General features: G+C 44.5%; 2 protein-coding genes and 1 long non-coding RNA gene across 3 annotated transcripts; 1 reads left to right on the top strand and 2 right to left on the bottom strand.

The window, feature by feature from the left end:
* Window positions 1-856: 856 nt before the first annotated feature.
* On the bottom strand, window positions 857-2,581 carry LOC125906680 (uncharacterized). Its single transcript, XR_007452039.1, has 4 exons — window positions 2,395-2,581; window positions 1,423-2,316; window positions 1,254-1,357; window positions 857-1,167 (listed from the first exon to the last, which is right to left on the bottom strand). It is a non-coding gene; the product is annotated as an uncharacterized LOC125906680 (long non-coding RNA).
* A 2,189-nt stretch (window positions 2,582-4,770) lies between these two features.
* LOC125908339 (mediator of RNA polymerase II transcription subunit 1-like) lies at window positions 4,771-7,191 on the top strand. The gene is made up of 2 exons (XM_049611047.1): window positions 4,771-6,493; window positions 7,172-7,191. Exons 1-2 carry the CDS (start codon window positions 4,771-4,773, stop codon window positions 7,189-7,191), a joined length of 1,743 nt encoding a protein of 580 aa, XP_049467004.1.
* A 176-nt stretch (window positions 7,192-7,367) lies between these two features.
* On the bottom strand, window positions 7,368-9,014 carry LOC125908338 (uncharacterized). Its single transcript, XM_049611046.1, has 3 exons — window positions 8,210-9,014; window positions 8,005-8,126; window positions 7,368-7,375 (listed from the first exon to the last, which is right to left on the bottom strand). The coding sequence occupies exons 1-3, from the start codon at window positions 8,647-8,649 to the stop codon at window positions 7,368-7,370; spliced, it is 570 nt and encodes a 189-aa protein (XP_049467003.1). The 5' UTR covers window positions 8,650-9,014.
* Window positions 9,015-23,045: the final 14,031 nt, after the last annotated feature.

Raw genomic sequence — 23,045 nt, 5'->3', positions numbered from 1 at the left:
CATACACACATTCACGCAGTAGGCTTTACTTTCAGTCCAGTGAGGTTGGTGCTTGTGTGGTGTTTCAGCGCTTGGTAGTCAGCGGATAAACCCCGTAAAAAATAGAGTTTTGTTTAATTTGAGGTAAGTAAAAGTGATTAAAATTTTCAACCAACATCCCCCCTTCTAATTAATATCATTTTTCTTCCATTTCATGTGTGTTTCACGGCGAACGGAGACAACAAAACCTGTGGCTGTGTCGTGGTGTTGGAGATGGTGGGCCGTACAGTGCAGCGAGAACTAGGCGCGACAGCGATGAGGAGCAGAAAGTGTTGTGCTAATTTTTCTCTGTGCGAGTGTAAAAAGTGTTTTTTTTTTATTATGTGCGTTAATCTAGAATTAAGTGCAGTGGTTATTGTGCATGTGTTGTGTTTTTTTTGTATTTATGTTATATAAAATATTCATTAAATCGAATCATATTGATATAATGGTTCGCACTGTATCATTTCGGAAAGAAATCCTGGCAAAAAGGGGGAGGGGGCTATTTTAACGAAGGGTCGTACCGAACCCCGTTCGGGTTTTGCTTCGGCTTCGGGTTTGCTTCGGCTTCGGGACCCGACGGATCGGTTGAATACCCAGCCCAGTCCGCAAAAGCCGAAGTTTTGTATGGGATCGTGTCGTACACATATGGCCCCACTTACGTACCCACTTGCAGTAGAAGTGTAAATATGGTTTCACGCACACATAGACACATTCGACCCGAACGATCGCGTTCACACATACTATAACGCTCCGATTTATTCTGCATCTCACGCATACCAATGTGTTTGCTCCACCCCCTTTTCGGATTGCTTATAGAAATGATGAGGCACACATGTTTACTTTTGCTGTATGCACACATTCGCATGCGGTTTATTCCACACTTTTTCTCTCCCTTCCAACACGTGCTTTGGCATACTCACACTGTGGAGACGGCAGAACGGTCTCCCCCTTCCAAATTTACCGTTATTCCTCCTCTCGATCTTTTTTCTTCTTACCGCGTACGGGGTACCATCAGAGCTGCGCGCTGGCTTTAGTTTTTTCTCCTCTCGTTCTTCCTTTCTCCTACCGCTCCCGGGGGCTGCGCGCGTTTCGACAGGTTCTTAGCGCAATCCAGTGCGTTGTTTTGTGGCTGAGTTGTGCTGAACGCTGTCAATAAAAATGAACCAATAATTAATGCATGTAGTACGTATTACTTTGGATAGTTTTACGTATATGATGAGAGCAACACTTACCTTAATATTTTAAAACTGGAAAACAATTTATTTCCGTCACCTACTATAAAGATTGTTGATGATGCCAACAGGTAGGCGTTGATGAATGGCGCATGCACCTGTAACTTTGAAGACGATAAGCATTAGTTAAATTAATACATTGAAGCACATATGAGATCAAGAAACTTACCTCAACAATTTGCTAAGATAAATCATTCCACAATGGAAGAAGAAGCAACACTGCGCAAAACGTAAATAAGGAAAGTAGGGGACACAAGAAATCGCACCTCACTTCAGTACATCCTTCCACAGGGAAAGTTCTGGACAGACTGAGGATGCCTAACACCCGGATGAGCGCGATAGCAGAAAAATCATGGTGGATCGAGAGGGATGGGTAGACTCGGTCCAGCGATATCCGCTGGTAAATGCATGTGTGTGTGACCAACGAAAGACTTCGGACCCCGCTCCTCGCGTTTTTCATCCATCGTTGTTCGTCACACGCACACACCTCTACACGCGCAGCGGTTTGCTGTCCAAAATCTAGAGAGAGAAGACAGGGCATCTCGCTTTGGCACACAGAAAAATCTCTGAAAAACTTCGGCTCTGCTACTTGGGAGATAGCAAAGCCGAAGGCCTTTGTATGGGAGCCATCGCGCTGATCAAGGCTCACTTTTTCGCGCGCATAAAGCAAAATGTGCGCGAAGGCGAAAACAACCCGAAAGCGCTTCGTGTCCTCTCTCGTGTTTCTAGTTTTATTCTCTCTCGCATGTCATCACTCTCTCCCAGTTTTTCGGATTGAAATGAGAATTCACTCTCTTGATTTGGTTGCGGCAGTCTAGCTGCTTCACACTCTTTATTCTCTTCTTTTTGCAGTTCCCACAAGAGGATTCACACATGTGTTCTCACATACTTACATACACACACACGGTGGTTGGAAGCCTGGCGCGGCTGTTTCCAATTCTGTCTTTTCTTCTTCCCTCTTCACACCGCGCTGGAGCCCGTGGTGGTGCGCGTGTTCAGCCTGCTTGGTTCAGGAAAGATGTCATCAGATTTGGCGCGCCTCAACCGCGGTGTTGTATGAAGGCTGTTGATGAAAATACACAATTAATAGACACACTTTGTTAAAAAGATTACACTTCATTTAAAGATGTGACAAACTTACCTTTGTGCTTGAGGATCAATTGAAACTTGAACGCCTGTGCACACAGTGTCACACTTTTTAAGTAGTTTGAGGAACAGCTAGCGGTAGCAGCACACATCTGAAACTTGTAATGTGCAAAACATTGCATATTAGAATAATATTAGAATTAGAATAAATGTCACATAGCACTAGACACTTAGAAAAAGACACTTACCCAAACAATTAGATGATAAAAGTTCGTCCTCCGATGAAGCAGAAAGAACACCGCGGATGGCGTAGTATGTAGTGTTTCACGCAGGAAAAATAGTTCACGCAGCACACAAACACACACTCTCACATCCACGGTTCAGAGCACACTGAAGTCGCTCTTTGACTTGGATGGAAAAGACCAAACACCCTGATGAGTGCGATGGAAGAAAATGACGTGTGTTCAACAGGGATGGGTAGAATCCAACACACGAAGTGTGCAGGAGAATTCTCTTCGTGTGGCAAGAGAGAATTGACTAACACCCTGATGAGCGAGAACGCAACAAACGTTGTGGAATGTAGAAACGGGATAGGAATAGTAAGCGAAGGCAGTTTGTGGACATGAGGGGGTTGAAACTGGGAGAAAAAAGCTTCGGTTGCTACTTGGGTAATTTCGCCAACTCAGCTTCAAAGCCAGCTTCAATCTCAGCGGATCTCTGAGTGCTGGTGACCGCCCAACAGTCAAAAGCCGAAGATTTTATATTGACCTTTCACTTTTTCTATCTGTCTCTCGCTCTAATTTGAGCGATTTTCCCCTGATGAGTGTCCCCGAGCCTCCTCGTGTGGTTGTTGTTGTTGGAAGTTGAAGCCGAAACCCCCTCGTGCGCTGCCAAAATCAGCGAAGAACGAAATCGAGTGGCTCATGCGAAAGAACGAAAAAAATGATGAGCGAGTGTGCTGTGACAATAACACACACGCACGCACAAAGCGACACCCGAAATTTGGTGCGATACCGGCTTTCAGTGGAGCAAGTACACACATGCACACATTTGGCCACACCAGCGCTCTGTTCTAGTGCAGGTAGTTTTCTGCAGTCCACGGTGATACTACACACAGCCACGCACTTGGCGATACACGCTGTGTGGTGGACGTTCAGAATTCAGTGGTGCAAATACACACATGCATACACTTGGCGACACACGCTCTGCTGTGCGGTGAGATTTGTGTTCTGTGTCCAGTGGTGCAAATACACACACACACGCACTTGGCTACACACGCAGTACGGCGCGGTTGGCTTGGCAGAAGCGCATACACACATTCACGCAGTAGGCTTTACTTTCAGTCCAGTGAGGTTGGTGCTTGTGTGGTGTTTCAGCGCTTGGCGGATAAACCCCGTAAAAAATGGAGTTTTGTTTAATTTGAGGTAAGTAAAAGTGATTAAAATTATCAACCAACATCCCCCCTTCTAATTAATATAATTTTTCTTCCATTTCATGTGTTTTTCACCGCGAACGGAGACAACAAAACCTGTGTTTGTGATGTGCAAATGTTGGTGCAAATGACGGGTACAGTGGAAAGATGACAACCATGATCAACAGCGGTGGAGTGCAGAAAGTACGGTGAAAATGTTGCTTTTTATTCACGGAACAGTTGATAAAAGTGTTTTTAATATAATGTGCCATAATTTGTGTAATTTGCGAAGTGTTGACCGTGTGTGAAATAGTTGTTAGTGCGTCTCATTAAACCGATTTATTTGCTTAAATAAATCAAGTTGTTCTACTACATGTGTGTGACACTGTTTCATTTTGGAAAGAAAATCTGGCAAAAAGGGGGAGGGGGCTATTTTAACGAAGGGTCGTACCGAACCCCGTTCGGGTTTTGCTTCGGCTTCGGGTTTGCTTCGGCTTCGGGACCCGACGGATCACTTGAATAATTTCGCCAACTCAAGTTCTTTTTCAAGCGCGTATTCAAGCGATCTCTGAGTGCTGGTGCCCGGTGGGCGGTGGGTAGAAACACGACCCGTCCGGCAAAATGAGTGTATTTTTTGAGTGATTTGAGTGACGCTGTCGAAATACAGTGTCTCTTCGACCAATGAGTTACCCACTCACGCGAGCCCTCCCCCACCCCACCCGCAACGCACGGTGAGCTCTGCAGTTGTCAATGTGTTCGTGTTCTTTCGAGCCGCATGCTAAGGTAATAGTGTGCGTGTCATTTTTACACATCCATTTTTTATTAGGCTGACAGCGCATCATTCACAAAACCGGCTTCAAAACGTTTACAACAGCATTAGGACAGTGTTATAAATCGATATATGTTACAGTTTACAGGGTATTACTGAAATAAAAAGATAGAAAGTGTAAGTTATTGTGATAAAAAGTTAAACAACCATAAAATTAATACCTTTTTGTGTTTATGTGCAGCAAAAACATCATGTCTTCACCGGGGAACGAAGCGCGTCTAGTTGAAGGAGACCGGGATGAAATGTTGTTTTGTTTAGGCCGGATCCCGGCTTGTATAGATGTGCGAGCAGTTACGCGTTTTGAAGAGGGACAACTAGCCACGGCATCTGCTTCATCAACGGTGTCGGCTGCATTCGGTGGTAGTGTTGCTCTTGTGACACGGCCAACCGGAACAGAGCAACGCAACGATGGACAACAGCCGAGTACGGCTGCAAGTCCAACGGTGCAAGCGACTGCTGGTGGTTGTGATACGGTTGTGACACTGCCGTTTGAAATCGTCCGACGCCTTGGTGAGCAGCAACCGACTTCAGTAGCATATTCGCCGTTGCAAGTAGCTGCTGGTGGTGGTGTTACTGTTGTGACACTGCCGTCCGGAACTGTTCGACGCATTGGGGACCAGCAGCCGAGTTCAGTTGTCTATTCGCCGATGCAAGCGGTTTCTGGTGGTGGCGTTGCTACTGTGACACGTCCACCCGGTATCGCTCGACGCAACGACGGACTTCAGCCGAGTTCAGCTGCACGTTCAACGGTGCAAGCGGCTGCTGGTGGTCGTGTTGCTACTGTGATGCGGCCGCCCGGTACCGTTCGACGCATCGACGGACAACAGCCGAGTTCAGCTGCACGTTCAACGGTGCAAGCGGCTTCTGGTGGTGGCGTTGCTGTTGGGGCACGGCCGCCCGGAATCGCTCGACACATCGGTGATCTGCAGCCGAGTTCAGCTGCCTATTCGTCGTTGCAAGCGGCTGCCGGTGGAAGTGTTGTTGTTGGTGCACGGCCGCCCGGTACCGTTCGACGCATCGACGGACAACAGCCGAGTTCAGCTGCACGTTCAACGGTGCAAGCGGCTTCTGGTGGTGGCGTTGCTGTTGGGGCACGGCCGCCCGGAATCGCTCGACACATCGGTGATCTGCAGCCGAGTTCAGCTGCCTATTCGTCGTTGCAAGCGGCTGCCGGTGGAAGTGTTGTTGTTGGTGCACGGCCGCCCGGTACCGTTCGACGCATCGACGGACAACAGCCGAGTTCAGCTGCACGTTCAACGGTGCAAGCGGTTTCTGGTGGTGGTGTTGCTAGTGTGACACAGCCACCCGGTATCGCTCGGCGCAACGACGGACTACAGCCGAACTCAGCTAGATGTTCAACGGTGCAAGCGGCTTCCGGTGGTGGTGTTGCTGTTGTGACACGGCCACACGGTACCGTTCGACTCATCGAAGGACAACAGCCGAGTTCAGCTGTCCATTCGTCGTTGCAAGCGGCTTCCGGTGGTGGAGTTGCTAGTGTGACACGGCCACCCGGTATCGCTCGACGCAACGACGGACAACAGCCGAGTTCGGCTGCACGTTCAACGGTGCAAGCGGCTGCTGGTGGTCGTGTTGCTGTTGCGGCTCGATCGCCCGGAATCGCTCGGCGCATCGGGGAGCTGCAGCCGAGCTCAACTGCCCATTCGTCGTTGCAAGCGGCGGCTTCCGGTGGTGATGATGCAGTTGTGGCACAGCTGCTCGACTCACTCGTGTCAGATGATATGAGTGTTGATGCGGCTGATTCACAATTGCAAAACACATCGGCTTGTTTTAACGAGAACGAGCCGACGGTGTCTGCTGCACAACCAGAACCGACTGGTATTGTCGGACGACAGCAACCGTTGGCTTCAGCTGTGCTTTTGCGTGACACAGTTGCAGGGAGTTTGGATTCCCCAAGTATGCCATTGCCCTCCGAGTGCCATGGACATAATTGTTGCGTGCGCTGCCGGAATACGCTCATTAGGTTGGATGCTCGTAACGCACAAATTTTGGTTTATACGATGGACATACTTTCCATCGTACAACCAATGCAAGGAACGCGCAGAAATAATCAGGCCTTTCAACTCACTGTTGTATCGAGCCTTCAAGAGTTCGATGACGTTGAAGAAAGATTAGGAGCTGATGAATTTTTTTTCTATTCTTATTTACACAAAATTGATTCTGAGATCGACCGTCAAGATGCTAACAATAGGCTACACCAGGCTATAAATATTTTATTTGAAAAAAAATTCTTTGCTACGTGCAGCTGGGACGGTTCGGCTGGAACAAAAATTCCTTTCGAACGATACATTAATGTATTGCGGCTTATGAAAGCTGTCGCCACTAACCATTTGGGAATCGAAGTGGACATGAATTATGTACATGATTTTTTTAAGCGTAAACTTAAGCATGCACATGAACGCATTAATATGAAAGACGAGCGAAAGAGTGTATGTCATACTAGGCGATGAGAGATGTATTGCTTTTTTTTAAACACGTGTATATACTTTATTATTACCAAATGAGATCAAATTGGAATAGAATAACGAAAAATGTTAATATGCTATGATATTTATTTAATGTTTTTCTGTTTAGTTATGTTTTATCGAACGTGAAAATTAAAAAAAAAATACTGTGATCGGGAAATATAAGGGTAAACGTATTTTAGAACTACAAGAAGGAATATTTATGTGATAACTCAGGTTGTGATAATTATATGTAATGAAACGTTTACCAAAACCTTTTTTTCTATTTTGTTTCATGCAACATAAACATATCGATTTTCAAATATTTATGATTCTAAGACAGTGATAAAATGAACATCGTTAGTACATAGTATTAACATGTGAATAAAAAAGGCCGAAAATAAAACACGAACTTTAACTTCCAATCAAATACATATGCTCGATTTTATTTCTAAAAAATAGTTTAAATTACATTTTACCTCTAATTAGTTAATGTTCTAAGAAATGGAACAAACACTAAACTGCTATTACCTGTTTTAATAGCTACTAATTTACACTTTATATCCCTGGGTAAAAATACCATTTCATCGGTACGAAGGTTACATGAATCTTCTTCATATATATCCTTCATAAAAGGTGAAATATAGTACGAGCGGGTTTCCGTTATATAATTGAATGCTCTTCCATTAATTATTATAGTTGAATCTTTTTGTTCTGCGCTACAATATTTAACTATGTAGTTATCATGAGTCAAAAACCAATTGGACTGAAAACCAGGAGAAAGAGTTAATTGTGGATTTATGTGCAATGCTACTCCATTAGTTTTGGTTTTCAAAAATGGAAAAGAGAGATTTGTTCTATTTGATGACGCAGTACTTGGTTTTTGCTCCGATATCCTATTTGCAGCCTGCACCAAAACCTTATGACCGTTTCGAAGACAGTTCTTAACATGCTGGAGCTTACTTTCAAAGGGATAAGATGAAATGGTGTAAAGCGGGCCGAATTTGTCTACATCATCATACACATGCAACAAACTATGTATATTGCTGGTGATGCAATGTTCCCCGACTCTTGGTGGTACATCGCTGTAAAGATACAAAATACAGAAAATAAAACATATAATATTAGTAAAAATTTACCATCGTATTTAAGACTATTGCTTTCTTACCGAAAGTGATCCTTGAGAACCGATCGTACCCCAGGGAACCAAAATTCTCCCCCTGCTATAGGGTACGTTTCTTTTCCACATTGCCTTGTCTTAAGCAACGTGCGAGCATCTTTCGGCAGTTGGTAGTCCGTTTTTTTACGTAAAATTTCTAATAGTCCATTTAGCGCTTGATGTGTTTGGTATGTTTTTAATGCCCAATTTCGAATAAGCTCATCAAATGGTTCCTCTTCGTGTTGAGACTCTTGTGTACTGTGTATAGTTTCCTCAGCTTCATCGTAATCTTCGTTGACCTCTTCATATACTTCCATATCGTCGAATGCATCGATAGTAACCCAATCACTGACGTATTCTTCTTGCAAGATGTATTCATCAAATGGACAAGGATGGTTCTCTGCAATGAATAAATAAAAAAAAGTATTATAAATGTGTTTAATTTGCATTGGTCATTAATTAAAATTTTTATTTTTGCACTTACCACAATGCGGGTGTTCACTGAACTCTACATTTGACGTAGCTGTCTGAATATTACTTGGCCCAGCTTCACTACTCTCTCCAAACAATTCAGCATCAAGCTTTTTATTATTGGCTTCTATGGATCTATACGTGGATCCTGACTTGCGCTTGTCTTTGGCCGACATTGTCGTGATTGAGTGAAATTCACGGCACGTTGAATATTTAAAATATACACTTGTATTATTCTGCACTTGTATTATAACAGTATTGCACAAAATTTATAACTGTACAGAGCACGCATAACAACACCGAGTGAAACGACTGCCCGAATCGTATTAACACAAACAAAAATTGCGCGGGTTTTTATAAGACAGAAAAGAGGTAGGATTTTCTATTTTCTTATGTAACGGACTATTTAGTACCTTTATTTTAAGGTACTTATGTAACAGGATAAACACTAGCAGGTGTAATGTTTAGATATTTACCCATTGAATCCTTGTATAAACCAGGGTAATACTTTGATTTTTAGCAACACCATTATGCAGATACACAGGTAAAGAAAATTATTATTACATTTCTCTTGGGCAATGGCTATTTGATCAAAAGAACAAATTAACAGAACAATCTGAACTCATTGGTTGAACTTCGATTCCATGCCAACTATTGAGTATGTGCTTTTTAGTCGGCACGTTTTTCCATACAAAAAAATGAAATTTTTCTCGGCAGGCCATGAGATTTTTGTGAAATTAAAAAAAAAACCGGTATTCTGATACAAACTATTGAATTCTGACTGTAGTTCAACGCTTATTCGTTGGCATGCTTTTTAATTGAACACTTGATACTTGGTTGACAGTTCAATTTAAAAGCATGCGTTTGTATGGAAAACAGGGTTTGTTAAATTTCAAATTATTTATTAAAAGTTAACCATATGACTGGTCCAGATCGAACTATTTTTTTTTCTTTTGACTCAACAACCGGTGTCGATCAAGGCCTGGCTGTACCACTTGTTGTGTTGGCTTTCAGTGACTTTTGGATAACCCCCATAGCAGGATAGTCAGTGTTACGTATGGCGGCACGGTCTATTTGGGGCTTGAACCCATGACGAGCATGTTGTTAAGTCGTACGAGTTGACTGTACCACGAGACAGGCTTAATTAATTAATTAATTAATTAAATTATTAATTTAGATTGTAATAATCACGCTCATAATAAAATTTTATCGTTTATGTTATGTCATAATATAATTTATGCATGCATTGTATGGTGGTCTCGCTTGAATTCCTCCAGCCAGGCGGGCATTCATAACCGGGTTTCTAACAAAAGTGTTAACTGTCCTTTACTGCTCTCGTGGGTTCAGCTATACTTGACGATTAATTTTACGATACGATCCGGAGTCTCACGGAATCGATCCCGAACCATGGTTGCAGTAATCAGTAGGTACGTAAAAGTATAAGCATTTCCGACCCGGTGCTTGGGCCTACTTTACCTACTTGTACCTTTCGGGTCGACCCGAACGACTACTGGTCACTTACGGATGACTCTGACCCGGTAAGTTCGGATCGACCCGCTCATCACAAAGCCACGACGTACAAGCCAAGATGTACACGTGCGATCCCGGTTATTGCTGCATCCCGGATTTCGTTTGGCGTCCGCAACCCCATAATCTGCATGTCCGGTATGCTAACCACGGCAGCGAAATTAGCTAGCCGCATATTAAACTATATAAACATAAAACACATTATATGTACAACAATATGCCACGATTTTTATAATTTTACCGGTACACAAGTGGATAGGCGGGGGAGGGAAATGGAATAACTCGGGTAAATAATAGTAAAAACACTTTTTTCACAAATCTAACATAATATTTGCATATGGCATAATTCTTTTACATTTGCAAAAAGAGCATATACCTCGATGCATGTTGTTGTTATTTACCTTTTTGTTGACTTTGTTAACATGATGTTTACCTCTTTGGCCGAGGTACAAACAGGCATAAATATCACTACAACACTTTGTTTTCCAACACTTTTCATATTTAAATTAACTGTGCACGTCGAAGTAACACTAAACACATTAATACACTTCACTATAACAAGTTTTTGTACACTTTATCACGCAGAATCAAGGAGATTAAAAACATCAACATTCGAAACGTCAAACTTTGCCACTTTGTATGAAGTCAAATGTGGTAGTAAGAATGAGACAGACTGACCGGCAAAAATTGGGTGCAAATAAAAAACGAGTTCTCCAGCTGAAATAGCCGTCGACGCACGCACACAATCACACACGGCTTGTTCCAATACGCTGGGTTCGTTTTGTGTTAGTGACAAGCGCACTCAAAAAGCAAAGCGCGCTCTCACCGCAGCGCGTTTCTCCTTGCTTCCTCAAGCTTCCTCATACCCCTCGGCCTGAATCACTCAAAATTTGGGGTCTCATTGTTTGCGTGGGAGAGAGGACACGAAGCGCTTTCGGGTTTTTTTCGCCTTCGCGCACATTTTGCTTTATGCGCGCGAAAAAGTGAGCCTTGATCAGCGCGATGGCTCCCATACAAAGGCCTTCGGCTTTGCTATCTGGGTGGCAGGTCGAAAAGTAAATCCGACTTCCGAGTCGAATTTCAAGCCGCCACCGATTGTGGTTAAAACAATACCCAACAGTCAAAAGCCGAAGATTTTATATTGACCTTTCGTTTTTTCTATCTGTCTCTCGCTCTAATTTGAGTGATTTTCCCTTCGTGATTATCCACGAGCTCCCTCGTGTGGTTGTTGTTGTTGGAAGTTGAAACCGAACCCCCTTCGTGCCTTGCCAAAATCAGCGAAGAACGAAATCGAGTGGCTCAAGCGAAAAAACGAAAAAAAAAAATGACGAACGAGTGTGCTGTGACAATAACACACACACACGCACAAGGCGACACCCGAAATCTGGTGCGATACCGGCTTTCAGTGGAGCAAGTACACACATACACACATTTGGCCACACCACGGTGATACAACACACAGCCACGCACTTGGCGATACACGCTGTGTGGTGCGGTGCGGCGGACGTTCAGAATTCAGTGGTGCAAATACACACATGCATACACTTGGCGACACACGCTCTGCTGTGCGGTGAGATTTGTGTTCTGTGTCCAGTAGTGCAAATATACACACACACGCACTTGGCTACACACGCAGTACGGCGCGGTTGGCTTGGCAGAAGCGCATACACACATTCACGCAGTAGGCTTTACTTTCAGTCCAGTGAGGTTGGTGCTCGTGTGGTGTTTCAGCGCTTGGCGGATAAACCCCGTAAAAAATGGAGTTTTGTTTAATTTGAGGTAAGTAAAAGTGATTAAAATTATCAACCAACATCCCCCCTTCTAATTAATATCATTTTTCTTCTATTTCATGTGTGTTTCACGGCGAACGGAGACAACAAAACCTGTGGCAGTGTCGTGGTGTTGGAGATGGTGGGCCGTACAGTGCAGCGAGAAAAACCAGGAGCAACCGCGATGAGGAGCAGAAAGTGCTGTGCTGAAATTGTTTTTTTTTTTCACTGTGCGAGTGTAAAAAGTGTTTTTTTTTTAAATTATGTGCGTTGATTTAGAATTAAGTGCAGTGATTATTGTGCAATTGTTGTGTTTTTTTGTATTCTATGTTGGTTCGATATTCAATAAATCGAATTACGATAGTATAATGGTGTGCACTGTATCATTTCGGAAAGAAATCCTGGCAAAAAAGGGGGAGGGGACTAATTAAACGAAGGTTCGTGCAAACCCCCGTTCGGGTTTTGCTTCGGCTTCGGGTTTGCTTCGGCTTCGGGACCCGACGGATCGCTTGAATAATTTCGCCAATTCAAGTTCTTTTTCAAGCGCGTATTCAAGCGATCTCTGAGTGCTGGTGCCCGGTGGGTACCTGTTGCTGAACTTCGTCCGGAGCTTCAGTCACGAGGATTCACGCCCCAATTCCGCCCAACAGTCAAAAGCCGAAGATTTTATATTGACCTTTCACTTTTTCTATCTGTCTCTCGCTCTAATTTGAGCGATTTTCCCCTGATGAGTGTCCCCGAGCCTCCTCGTGTGGTTGTTGTTGTTGGAAGTTGAAACCGAACCCCCTTCGTGCGCTGCCAAAATCAGCGAAGAACGAAATCGAGTGGCTCAAGCGAAAAAACGAAAAAAAAAATGACGAACGAGTGTGCTGTGACAATAACACACACACGCACAAGGCGACACCCGAAATCTGGTGCGATACCGGCTTTCAGTGGAGCAAGTACACACATGCACACATTTGGCCACACCAGCGCTCTGTTCTAGTGCAGGTAGTTTTCTGCAGTCCACGGTGATACAACACACAGCCACGCACTTGGCGATACACGCTGTGTGGTGGACGTTCAGAATTCAGTGGTGCAAATACACACATGCATACACTTGGCGACACACGCTCTGCTGTGCGGTGAGATTTGTGTTCTGTGTCCAGTGGTGCAAATATACACACACACGCACTTGGCTACACACGCAGTACGGCGCGGTTGGCTTGGCAGAAGCGCATACACACATTCACGCAGTAGGCTTTACTTTTAGTCCAGTGAGGTTGGTGCTTGTGTGGTGTTTCAGCGCTTGGCGGATAAACCCCGTGAAAAATGGAGTTTTGTTTAATTTGAGGTAAGTAAAAGTGATTAAAATTATCAACCAACATCCCCCCTTCTAATTAATATCATTTTTCTTCCATTTCATGTGTGTTTCACGGCGAACGGAGACAACAAAACCTGTGTTTGTGATGTGCAAATGTTGGTGCAAATGTTGGTGCAAATGACGGGTACAGTGGAAAGATGACAACCATGATGAACAGCGGTGGAGTGCAGAAAGTACGGTGAAAATGTTGCGTTTTATTCACGGAACAGTTGATAAAAGTGTTTTTAATATAATGTGCCATAATTTGTGTAATTTGCGAAGTGTTGACCGTGTGTGAAATAGTTGTTAGTGCGTCTCATTAAACCGATTTATTTGCTTAAATAAATCTAATTGTTCTACTACATGTGTGTGACACTGTTTCATTTCGGAAAGAAATCCTGGCAAAAAAGGGGGAGGGGGCTAATTTAACGAAGGTTCGTGCAGACCCCCGTTCGGGTTTTGCTTCGGCTTCGGGTTTGCTTCGGCTTCGGGACCCGACGGATCGGTTGAATAATTTCGCCAACTCAGCTTCAAAGCCAGCTTTAATCTCAGCGGATCTCTGAGTGCTGGTGACCGGTGGGCGACTCAGCGGCATTGGCACATCCATTGTCACTCGCTCCAGGTCTGAATACGATGGCGTAGTAAAATACTTGCAAGAGCGAAAAGCGGAATTCTTCAGCCACGATGCGAAACAAGACCGCCCGTTCAAGGCTGTGCTACGCGGGCTTCCAGAAATGGACATCCCCGAAATAGTGGAGGAACTTCAGGGACGCTACCAACTCGAAGTTTTGGAGGCCTTCGAAATTAAACGGCGCATCGATACAATACACTCCAGATTGTATCTAGTACACTTCAAACGTGGGACCTGCTCCCTGAAAATACTAGAGGCGGTTCGAACCATACAGCAAGTCATCATAAGGTGGGAGGCATATCGTGGTGGTAAAAAGGGTCCAACGCAATGCCATCGTTGCCAAGACTTTGGCCATGGTACGCGACACTGCAACATCCAACCACGTTGCGCTCGTTGCGCGGGTCAACACATCACCGAAGCTTGTCCAACCAAGGACCAAAATGAGGCGTTGAAATGCTCGAACTGCTCGGGTCCTCATGGGGCTGATGATCCAACCTGCCCCCGCCGAGCAAAATATGTAGAAGTTAGGCAACAGGCCTCACGTCGACAGGCAAAACACCAACATCTGCCGAACCCGGTTCATCGACAGATCCCTCCGAGGCCGTTAATAACAGCTCCACCGATGGTACGTCCTCCCCCCGCAACATCGACCCATACTGCTACACAACCCAGCAGTTCAGTAATGCAGACAAACCGCACTGCTTCAATTGAACCAAATACCCCACCCGGCTTCATCACCCTTGCCCAGCGCTTGGAAAATGCTCGGAACGCCCCAGACACACCAACACCAGTTTCTGAAGCGAATCTTTTTTCCATGCAGGAACTTTTTAGCATCTTCACAAAGATGATGTCGAAACTTCGACTATGCCGCAACAAGGCAGAACAACTCGCCGTTATCGGAGAACTACTTATGCTCAATGGGTAATCTTCGCGTTGTGACATGGAATGCACAGTCTGTAAGGACTAAAAGAATACCGCTTGAATATTTTCTACATAGACACCGTATCGATATTGCACTAATTGTTGAAACACACCTAAAACCCGATATCAACTTTTACATCAGTAACTATTTCATTTATCGGTATGATCGCACTTGTACTAGAGGAGGTGGAGTAGCCATAGCAGTCCGTCACGGTATCCACCATATGCTGCTCCCGCGATTCGATACTACTATTATCGAATCATTGGGGATTGAAGTTTCGACATGCTCGGGGTCAGTTTGTTTTCTGGCGATCTACTGCCCTAAACAGTGCACCAACATCACAGCACAGGCTTTCCGAAGAGACCTTAATGTACTGACGCACCTCAATATGCGGATCATCGTTGGTGGCGATATTAACGCTCGACATACCCTGTGGAACAACATTCGTAGCAACTCTAATGGGAGAATCTTAGCCGACATCGCACAGCACGGAAACTTTATCATTGATTATCCTGATCAACCAACATATATCCCTTCTCGGGGGGCTCCCATCACATTAGATTTGTATCTTACGAACACAGTGATAATGAAACCATGCACCATTGATGAACTTAACTCAGACCATTTTCCTGTGTATTCTGAGTTAAGTGCTGAACCGAACAGAGCCCCACCAGCAAAACGCAGGAACTACCATAAAGCCTATATATATATATATATATATATATATATATATATATATATATATATATATATATATATATATATATATATATATATGTATATATATATATATATATATATATATATATATATATATATATATATATATATATATATATATATATATATATATATTTTTTTTTTTCTTTTCCTTCTTTCCTTCATATTTTTGAATTTCTTTTGTCTTGTTCCTAATCTAATAGTGTTAAGTAGATAAGTTAGTTTAAGTTAAGATAGCGTAACAAAAGGCCCTAGGCCTAACACCATGCTTTCTAAAACCAAAACAAACTGCCTCTTGGCAAAATGCTCTACAGCGGTGAAAAGCGAGCGTTACGCTAAATCTCGCAAAACAAATGTACTCATGAACTTAATAGAAAAATATCAATAAACATATATTCTGATCTGATCTGAGCTCCACCCATGATCACAGGACAAACAAAGATACAACTAAATTTCCGATCAAAATACCCTACAAACAACGAGCGGAATATTTTATCATGGTTTGTGTAAAAACCTAGAGTTAAGCGGAGAATCGGTGTGAAATACACGGAGGCGAGAGCGCGTTTTGATTTCGACCCTACGGACAACGAGCGGGTAATTTTTATCATGGTGTGCGTAAAAACCTAGAGTTAAGCCGATGGAAGATTTCCTAGGCTTAAAAAAGGGGGCGGGAACGGGTACCGCGGTTCTCTCCCGCTCCCATATAAAATACCCGGTGCGCTCTCTCAATGCTCGCGCCCATGCGCGAGCATCCTTTCGTGTGCTTGTGTTTGTTTCTTTCGTGTTGCGCTGTGTGCGTTTCTTTCGTTCAGCGATCGCTCACACTTGCTGCGTATTTTTTTGTTATGTAAAGCTAAACAAAAAAACAAACACGCGTAGATCTTTTTTTCATCACTTTATTGAAACATTTATATTTTAACTTTACACGATTTCACACATTTACGTAAGTTGATACACAATATTTGACTAAAATAAAATTGATCGCTCCATCGATGCAAACGTTGAAATGGTCGAATATCTGTGTAGATCCTTTTGTACATGTTGATTACTGTAAATAGGTACGAAATGAAGCTGCGCGATGTACATAACATGCATTACGAATCATTCGCGCAGCTTCATTTGAATTCGCACAACACTTGAACACTTGAACACTTTACAAAATCATAACATCAATCGTCCAGGACTTAGGCTGACGCACGTGCGGCCGCTCGCTGTCGATCCTTGAGCTGTACTGACGATTTCGTGTGGTAGCAAGAACGAGAGCACACAGAACTTTCGGTACAGCAGTGCAAGCGAGACACCGACATCAGCACAGCGCTGCGAGCAGATCAAACTGAGCGAGCTGGCCGAAAATGAACACACACATTTCCACATGTGTAACTGTGTTAGTGCCAAAACTGTGTCGAAACCAAAACGCGCTCTCGCCTCCGTGTATTTTACACCGATTCTCCGCTTAACTCTACGTTTTTACACACACCATGATAAAATATCCCGCTCGTTGTTTGTAGGGGACACAGTTTTGGCACTAACACAGTTACGCATGTGGAAATGTGTGCGTTCATTTTCGGCCAGCTCGCTCAGTTTGATCTGCTCGCAGCGCTGTGCTGATGTCGGTGTCTCGCTTGCACTGCTGCACCGAAAGTTCCTCTGTGTGTTCTCATTCTTGCTACCACACGAAATCGTCAGTACAGCTCAAGGATCGGCAGCGAGCGGCCGCACGTGCACGTTTTGTCAGCTTAAGTCCTGGACGATTGGTGTTATGATTTTGTAAAGTGTTCAAGTGTTCAAGTGTTGTGCGAATTGAAATGAAGCTGCGCGAATGATTCGTAATGCATGTTATGTACATCGCGCAGCTTCATTTCGTACCTTTTTTATGTTTATAACAGGATCTACGCAGATATTCGGCCACTTCAACGTTTGCATCGATGGAGTGATCGATTTTATTTTAGTTTAATATTGTGTTAACACGAGGTCCCTAATTGACAGTCAAAGTTGTTATTGTTATTGTTGTTGTGGCGGTGACAGCTATTCGAACAGCATATTTTCGAATCATCCGTTCGAATGACGCAAAGCTTTCGAAATGCTTCTAAAGTGAGACAGCCGTTGGATAGAAGAGCATAACCAGTTTGCGCATTAAAGGGGCGAATCAGAAAATAGGTCGGCCGCGGTCAGCATAAGGGTCAACTGAGGTCGTTAAGAAAAAGGGAGGCGCGCAAGCGTAAACAAAGTTAGTAGCAACATCAAGAGCAAAGGAGAAACTGCGGAAAACGTTTTTTAAAGTGTCGAAATATAAAACAGTTCCCACTATTAAAAGGAAAATTTCGCCAAGAGTTTTATTTAAGCCCTTTACTTGATTGATCGTTGCAATAATCTTTAAAAAACTTTTTCATTACAATTTTCGATCTTTCTTGAAAATTTTGCGTTACAAAATGCCCGCGAGTAAGTGCGAGTGTGTGAAGTGCGATTCGCCAAACGACATCGATGATATGGTGCAATGTCAAGATTGCAAAAAGTGGTGTCACTTTAGTTGCGCTGGAGTTGGTGAAAGTGTGGCAGAAGAATACTGGGTGTGCGAAAAGTGCGTAGGAAAAGGGCCAGGACCGTCGATGAAGACGAGGCGCCCAAGGAGTGAGAAAGCGATGGCGGTTGTTGCAGGACCAAGCCAGCAGCCCGATCTTCCTAAAAGTTCGGAGAGATCGGAGTCGATGCCTGGTACAAGCGAAGAACCATCGGCTAAGCCTCTTAAAATTCCTACCGTCGCAGCAAGCCACTCGAAGAAAACCGCCTCCAACTCTTCGCGTTTGTCGGCTCAAGTGGCTCTCCAACGTTTGGAAAAGGAGCAAGCGCTGCAAAAGCAATTAATACTGACAGAAAAACAGAAAATGGAGGCCGAGATTACGGCGAAGATGGCCAAGCTGCAGTTGCAACATGAAAGCCAACGCAACGCTTTGGAAGACGAGCTGGAGAACCTATCGGTTTATTCAGCAGCCACTAAAACCGACAGAACAGCTGAATGGGTGAAGCAACAAAGGCAGAAGCAGCAAGGAACATCATTAGCTCAAAGAGAAGTTGAGCCCTCATCGCAGCATATGCCGCAGGCAAGCTCGTCGACCCCGATAGTGACGCCGCGTGAGACTCCTGTGCGAGCGACAGCGCAGAGCATCGCGCGAGATATGTACCCGAAAAAGTTGCCTATCTTTTCGGGATGCTCGAAGGAATGGGCAGTATTTCTCAACTGCTACAACGAGTCGACAAGAGCATGCGGATATACGGACGGCGAAAATACCATACGGTTAGTAGAGTGTTTGAAAGGCCCCGCTCGAGATGCCGTTCAGTCAAAGCTAAGACTGCCCAACGCCGCACCTCTTATCATCAAGCGACTGGAGAAGCTGTTTGGAAAGCCGGCTCAGCTAATAAGGCAGCTTACGGATAGTGTGCGGAAGTTAGATCCACCGAAACCCGAACAGTTGAATAGCCTGATCACGTTCGGGCTAGAAGTGGTGAACTTGTGTGACATCCTGACGCTCAGCAACATGAAAAGTCACTTTAACAACCCTGAGCTACTAGCAGACTTGGTGGAAAAACTTCCCGCTACGAGGAGGCTGGAATGGTCTCGGTTTAAAAACAAATTTGCCGAGCCAACTATTAAACACTTCGGGGAGTTCATGGAGGCTTTGGTGGATGACGCGTGCGACGTTACCGCGTATGTCCCCCCCCGAGCAGATCATCCAAGGACGTCTAGGAGTTTCCACTCACACGTCCACTCACAATCTGCCAAAACGGAAGCAAATACGAGTGTTTCGAGCGCCTCACAATTAAGTAACGTCAAGTGCCTGGTTTGTGACATTCGTGGACACGTTGCCAAACATTGTGAGTTGTTCAAACGGATGGATGTGGATGAGCGGTGTGAATGCGTATTAAGGCTACAACTCTGCTCGACCTGCCTTAACAAACACGGGTCTAAGCCGTGTAGATCACGATTTTTGTGTCGTGTACCAGGATGCAGCGGACGACATCATACTTTGCTTCACCGCGGCCAAAACACCCAGCAGGTGCACTACCAAACGCACTACGACTCTAGACAACCCGCAATTTTCCGCATCGTCTCAGTGACAGTCTACAACAAAGGGCGAGCCGTGGATGCTGTAGCTTTCCTGGACGAAGGATCATCCGTCACCCTGGTGGAAGCTGAATTAGCTTCAAAGTTGGGACTTGACGGAGAAGTGGAACCATTGGAGCTCTGCTGGACAGGCAATGTGACCAGGAGGGAATCTACATCGCGACGAGTGAGCTTCCAGATATCGGCGAAGGGGGAAGGGCGGCGCTATTCTATAGCAGCCGCCCACACAGTGAAACAGCTAAGTCTACCGTCCAATAACGTAAATTATGACGCATTGATTAGATTCTTTCTACACTTGCAGCACCTTCCAACGTCATCCCTGGAGCACCGGAAACCATCGTTGCTGATCGGTCTCAATGATGTGGATTTGATCCGACCTCTGGAAACTCGGTTCGGTCTACCCCACGAACCCATCGCAGTAAGGAGCGCCCTGGGCTGGGCCATCTACGGGCCAAACAACGGAAAGACAGGAAGGACGATGCTGGGAATGCATCAAATTCCCCAGCAACTAGAAGAGAGTTCCCGCGGAAAAGTCTGCGACGAGGGAACGCAAGACGATCTTCTACAAGAGATCCTACCGGAGAGCTCCCGCGAACCCCATCGCGATGAGGGAGCTAACACGGATCTACAGGAGGAATTGGTGATTCCACAACAATCGGTGAGCGAAACACACTACCTACATACTCTACCGGTTAAGATAACAGTAGATAAATGTGCCCGCGATGTACCTCGCGACGAGGGTACAGAAAAGGTAGAAGTTGACCGCGAACTAAACGAATTGCTACGACAACAATTCTTGCTAGACGATGTAGGGACGTTTACTGGCCCGATTCCGGAGCCCAAAGATATAGAGAGAGCAAAAACTATTTTAAAAAGCACCTCATTTAAGATAGGCGGTAGGTTTATAACCGGCCTACTTTGGAAAAATGATAGTATTTGCTTCCCAGACAGCAGACCGATGGCCTTGAAACGACTGTTTGCTCTGGAGAAGAAGTTAGAAAAGGACCCTGAACTTAAAATAGAGGTACATAAGCAGATTAGGGACTATGTGGAGAACGGATTTGCCCATATTGCGTCACCAGAAGAGCTCCGTTCAGCTGATCCAAACAGAGTATGGTACCTTCCTCTTAACATCGTATCGCATCCAAAGAAACCAACAAAAAAACGGCTAGTTTGGGATGCTGCGGCAAAGGTAGGTGGGATGTCCTTGAACTCACAACTCCTAAAAGGTCCTGACTTACTAGTAATGCTTCCTCAAGTTTTATGCACATTCAGACAAAGACGAATTGCGTTTGGAGGAGACATAGAGAAGATGTTTCACCAAATTCGCATTAAAAAGGAAGACACACATAGCCAGAGGTTTTTGTTCCGATTTGAAAAGGACCAAGATCCAAAAACATACCTCATGGATGTAGCCACCTTTGGAGCTACTTGCTCCCCCTGCTCAGCTCAATACATAATGCATCGTAACGCAGACGAATGTGCGAACGAATATCCGATAGCAGCTGCTGCCATAAAACGATCTACATATATGGATGATTATTTCGACAGCTGCGATACACGAGAAGAAGCCATCGAGCGTGCAAAACAAGTTAGATTAATTCATTCCCAAGCTGGTTTTAATATGCGAAACTGGGTGTGCAACGATCCCATCGTTTTAGAGCATCTGGAAGAACGAAAAACGAATCAAAACCCGATAGTTTTCAAAACTACAACTGATGATTGTCAGACAAGAGTACTCGGTATGGTCTGGGACCCGGCAGAAGACATTTTCCAATTTTCTTCAGCTTGGCACAAAGACTTAATCCCCTACGTGAATGAGGGGAAAAGACCAACAAAGAGAATAGCATTAAGGGTGATTATGAGCATCTTTGATCCCTTGGGAGTTCTAGCTCCTATGTTAATTCACGGTCGCTTGCTTATGCAAGATCTTTGGCGAGCACACATTAATTGGGATGAACAAATGAGCGATGATGAATTCGTCAAATGGACAAAATGGGCCGCTACACTTCCCAACATATTTGAGCTAAAAATACCACGATGGTATTTCAAAGGCGCTGGATCGATACCCCAAGAACCTATGCAATTACACGTATTTACCGACGCGAGCGAACAAGCCTATGGTTGCGTGGCGTATTTTCGAGTAAATGATGGAGGTAAAATCCGCTGCGCATTAGTAATGTCGCGAAGCAAGGTAGCGCCCTTGAAACACTTATCAGTACCAAGACTTGAGTTGCAGGCAGCCCTGTTGGGAGCGAAATTGATGAAAACGGTGTGTGAAAATCACGATTATAATGTGAGAGAAAGGTACATACACACAGATTCCCAAGTCGTACTTTCATGGCTTCGATCGCCTCCTCGGGAATTTAAGCCATTCATAGCACACCGAGTCGGAGAAATTCGAACACTCACCGACAATGCTAATTGGAGATATGTCCCTACAAAAGAAAATCCTGCAGATTGTCTCACAAAATGGAACAAGGACACAGAAATTAACGAAAAGGGTAGGTGGTTAAATGGTCCATCGTTTCTCTGCCATCCAGAAGAACTCTGGCCGGAGCAAAAGACCGTAGAACCAACGATGGAAGAAAGAAGAATACCTATGCTAACCCATTCCATTACGCCTTCAACCATGCCTCTTATTGATCCGACCCGCATTTCCAAGTGGAACATATTATTGCGAACAATTGTAATTGTCCACAGATTCGTAGAGAACTGTAAACTAAAACTAAAAGGCGAGACTACTAAGGCACTAAAGGCTACCGAAAACCAAGCCAAGGTTAATCTAAGAGTAGAGCGAGCAACGATTACCCCGATAGAGTCAGAGGAACTTCAACGTGCCGAAATACTCCTATTTAAACTCGCTCAAACAGAATGCTATCAAAAAGAGCTAAAAGTCCTATCGCAACAAATGAATGATGAAGCAAAACCGGGCATAGATAAAACGAGTCCCCTATACAACACCGACCCGTTTATGGATGAGATGGGAATATTGAGAGTCAATGGACGAACCGCAAATGCTAACCATATTCCCTTTGATGCACGATTCCCAATCATTCTGCCTCAGCAACATGCCATAACGTCATTACTCCTGAGTCACTATCACGAAAAATATGGGCATGCTAATCGGGAAACCGTAGTGAATGAGGTTAGACAACGTCTCTATATTCCCTTTTTGAGAGCAGCCGTTGATAGAGCGATGAAAAACTGCCAACGCTGTAAGGTAAAGAAATGTAAATCACAAAACCCACGAATGGCACAACTACCTGCGCAAAGACTTACCCCCTTCCTGCGTCCGTTCACGAATGTAGGAGTCGATTATCTGGGACCAATAGACATTACT

Source organism: Anopheles coluzzii, chromosome 2 (assembly GCF_943734685.1).
Source record: "Anopheles coluzzii chromosome 2, AcolN3, whole genome shotgun sequence".
NCBI lineage: Eukaryota > Metazoa > Arthropoda > Insecta > Diptera > Culicidae > Anopheles > Anopheles coluzzii.
The sequence above is the reverse complement of the archived record's forward strand: the minus strand, read 5'-3'. Positions and strand labels throughout refer to the sequence as shown.

Bases quoted from the DNA above. Each gene is read 5' to 3' on its own strand.
- LOC125908339 (XM_049611047.1), top strand. From the start codon at position 4,771: ATGTCTTCACCGGGGAACGAAGCGCGTCTAGTTGAAGGAGACCGGGAT. The intron at 6,494-7,171 runs GTATGCCATTGC...TTTTCTGTTTAG, and splicing joins AGGGAGTTTGGATTCCCCAA to TTATGTTTTATCGAACGTGA.
- LOC125908338 (XM_049611046.1), bottom strand. From the start codon at position 8,649: ATGCAAATTAAACACATTTATAATACTTTTTTTTATTTATTCATTGCA. The intron at 8,127-8,209 runs GTAAGAAAGCAA...GTATCTTTACAG, and splicing joins GTTCTCAAGGATCACTTTCG to CGATGTACCACCAAGAGTCG.